The 3397-nt window shown below is 50.9% G+C and overlaps 1 protein-coding gene across 1 annotated transcript in view; it reads left to right on the top strand.

Moving 5' to 3' along the window:
- The window catches only part of CSUI_002976 (eif2 kinase if2k-a (incomplete catalytic triad)), a 4884-nt gene extending 2045 nt beyond the window's left edge, over positions 1 to 2839 (top strand). The window contains exon 4 of the mRNA XM_068063174.1: positions 359 to 2839. Within this exon, the coding sequence (XP_067924855.1) occupies positions 359 to 496 (138 nt within the window). The 3' untranslated portion in view covers positions 497 to 2839. The remainder of the gene's footprint in view (positions 1 to 358) is intronic.
- The last annotated feature ends 558 nt before the right edge of the window (positions 2840 to 3397 follow it).

Genomic DNA, 3397 nt, shown 5'->3' with positions numbered 1-3397 from the left:
GGACGTACGGTGGGCTCTTTCTACTTATATACATAGTTCCTTTCAGGCATCGGATTCTTGGTTACTCAACGGTTTGTGCCAGTGTACAGACGCGGTAGGAGCAGGCCTATCGCCAGGCTCGATTCCTGTTCACGAAGGTCTTCTCTTTCGTTACTTTAGTGCCTTCGGCTGTTCTCTTCTCTTTTGCTCCCGAGAATTGTACTACGATTGATGATAGAGAGAGTACACCTATGCTATCAGTGATGCGTCTTCTCGGAAGGGCCAGGAGAGGCGATGAATCTTTTGGGATTCCGACGTGTTCCTTTTTGAATAGAATGGTGGACATGTGTGTCTGTTTACTCGATCCTTTTCTTCACAGGTCTTAAAGCAAGTCAAGATGCTCCTTACCACCCCCGCCTCGGATGCGCATCGTATACTTCTGCTGCTTTCTGATCAATCGAATCAACCGTCTTTGCCACCGTCGACTAGTGTAGAGCCCGTGGTGCCTCCGAGTTAACAAGGATATGACTCAAAGGGGGGACTGTAGGGAGAACTGGGCAGTGGGTGTGTGTTTGTCGAGTGATTCTGGCTTTTTCATAGACCTTAAATACATGTCTGTCAAGATTGCGAATGCGATAAAGAAGTACACGTGAAAGAAGCGGCTGTCCAATAGCAGTAGAAGCCGCTATGTGATCCACGACTTCGCTATTTCACTAACAAAGGTTCAGACTCTCAATTTTTCTCCAAAGTGTTTCCCGCATCACAATACGTTGTCAGTGCGCTTGGTACCGCGTCACACACAGGGATCAACACAACAACAACAGCTCGCGTTCTTTTCAGCGCCTCGTGTTGAGAACAGGATACTAGTAAAGACAGTTACATACGAGGTTCTGTATGCAGGCAGGCACATCGGTCTGTCATGTACTGTCGTGTCTATTTCTTGTAAAGTATCTACCCTTATCTCTATTCGCTGGGGGGGGAGTACTGATCTCAACGACGGGTCCGGTGAATACCTCTTTGGGAGTCGCAGCATAAGAATTCTCGATAGTTGATGGTGTCACCAAGCGTCTTACTCAGGTATGTACCACTTGGAGTACTCTCACGCGGAGGGGGAGGACTGTTCTTGTTTCACTCGCAGAGTCAGCCAAGAGTGTGTCTGTATGTAGTGGAGTGATGATCGACTCCTCTCTACTGGGTTCGCAAGGAAGCAGGTGGTAAAGGGCTTGCGTGAACTCTCGGGTACGAAGCAGGCGTGGAGTGATGTCATATCAGATACTACCAGAGGGTAGTAGGCGCTGTAACAATCATCGCTTCTCTTGGTACCCGTTTATACGCTTCCCTAGTCATTTCTGTTTTCGCTTCTTGGGCATCGCCTTCTGTTGGGGGGGAACGGCCCATGGTTGATGTTGGTTGGAGGAGACAGCTCCTGTCATCACTGTTTCTCCGTGGTGTCAGTGAAAGAAGCAATGTGCCTCATAACTTTTCCGGAGAGTAGTGGTACGTATGCCTGTTTCTCGACATGGCGGTACGACTCTGGTCGAGACGAATGAGAGTTGGACCGGATGTGCAGGCCCGCTGTCATCTCTGTGTGTCTCGGTGAATCTAAGTTAATCTCGTCTTGTAGGTCCGTGCAATATCAGGGATCCGAATGTTGACCTGATGAGAGAGCGGAGCGGATAGTCTCGGTGGAGGAGCAGAGGGACGGTTTTGTCGTCGGCTATTAGAGGGGGGCAAGTGGGGGGAGGGGTCAGTCACGGTAATGCTTGGGAGATTTGTTTCAGTCCTTGTTTTCTTGAAGTACACCTTCCTCAAGGCCAGACATCTGATGTAGTTATGGCGCAGCGTGATGGCCTCTTGAGTTGGATTACTCTCATTTCGGCCGGGAGTGATATTCCGGTGTGTAAAAGTCCCTCCCACTGTCTGAGGCACCTTAGCTGATACGCCTCCTGACGAATGTTTTCCACAGTCTTCTGGCTGGTGAGACATTTTTTGAATAGAACGGTGCTATGCGCCCTTGAAGCGCTATCTTCCTGATGGTTTTGAATTCGCGCACCTACAATCCCGCACGCAACAATGATGCTCTCAATAGTGACCAAAGGACGACCGTACTATTAGCTGTCGGCGGGGGGGGGCTCTGGTGTGAAAGCCGCGGGGCGCATGCATGAAGAAGGTACGGTTGGTGTCAGTGGATGGTGACCTGATCCGGGTGGGTCTGTGATCACGGTGAGTTGTACGCTTCGTACAAAACAAGCTTCGCACGTCTTCCACACATTGGAGGAGGAAGCGGCGGGAAGGATCCGATGACCCGTCGTCAGCGGGGCGCTCTGCGAGAAAAAAGGGTGTGTTTGTGGGGAACGTGCATAGTTAGTGTGTTTGTACATTTTGACCGTTATGCTGCTACTGCCCGACCTCTGAACAGTTGAGCGTGAATGAGTGAGTGAGTGTCAGGGGACGCACATCAATAAGAGCTCGGCGGCCAGCGGGACTTTTCGGTGTAGTGCGTGGGTTGCAAAAGGCGCCACGATTGAAGATGCTTCGACTACGAGTTCTGTGGCGACATATTTTGCCTTGTTTGACAATGCAGACATACATGAATATACAAGTACCTACATCCTTGGAAGAACAGGATCATTATTAACTTTAGTTTTCTTCGGTCACTTCTCGCGGGCCTCAATCGCGTGTCACAGTACGTATAGCACGCGTGCGTGAGAGGGGTCGTTAGGCGTTCCGATCTGAGCCCTTCAAACTCACCCTCCCTCCAGCTTATTCGTAGGTGTCTTACGAAAACCCCGGTGAGAGCTTCTGATGGTTTTCTCTCAAGGAATGTGAGACGTTCGGGGAACTTCTTCCCTTGCGTTGGATATTATAGCTGACGCCGCAATAAGACGACTCACCGCGTAGGACAGGCATAACGCAGAGACAATGCTCGCTCGAGACACTCGCTGATTTCGAGGTCGTGCTGCGGGCATAGCGTATGGAGCGGGTCACCTCGGCACTGGGTGCTTCCTGCGTGTCAACGGCTTCAAGTTACAAGCAGTGTTGAACCGGGGAAATTGAAGCCCCCTGGAGCCCTACGGGAAAAGCGGTCTAGGAGATTCATCTTAATCTTTCTTCGCTGAGCACGTGCTGCTGAGAAGCCAAAGCAGGTTGCATCTTAGCGATCTGCATGTGGTCGAACCGTCTCGAACATCTTATCGTGCGTCACTCTGCCTTCGCCGTTCACAGGATTTCTTAGTGGGATCTTCCCACATGCCCGGTCACAGGTCAGCAGCTGCGCACCTCACAACCTAATCTGATTTAACCAGACGCGTGTGGGCTCTCATTATCTGATCTCTCGTGTAGGTATCCACCGTCTGTCCCCGATTCGTTTCGCAGTGCAGTATTTGCAGGGATGGCTCAGCGCGACTGTTAGTGGGGA

This window comes from Cystoisospora suis (assembly GCF_002600585.1).
Source record: "Cystoisospora suis strain Wien I chromosome Unknown contig_1253, whole genome shotgun sequence".
Taxonomy (NCBI): Eukaryota; Apicomplexa; class Conoidasida; order Eucoccidiorida; family Sarcocystidae; genus Cystoisospora; species Cystoisospora suis.
The sequence above is the reverse complement of the archived record's forward strand: the minus strand, read 5'-3'. Positions and strand labels throughout refer to the sequence as shown.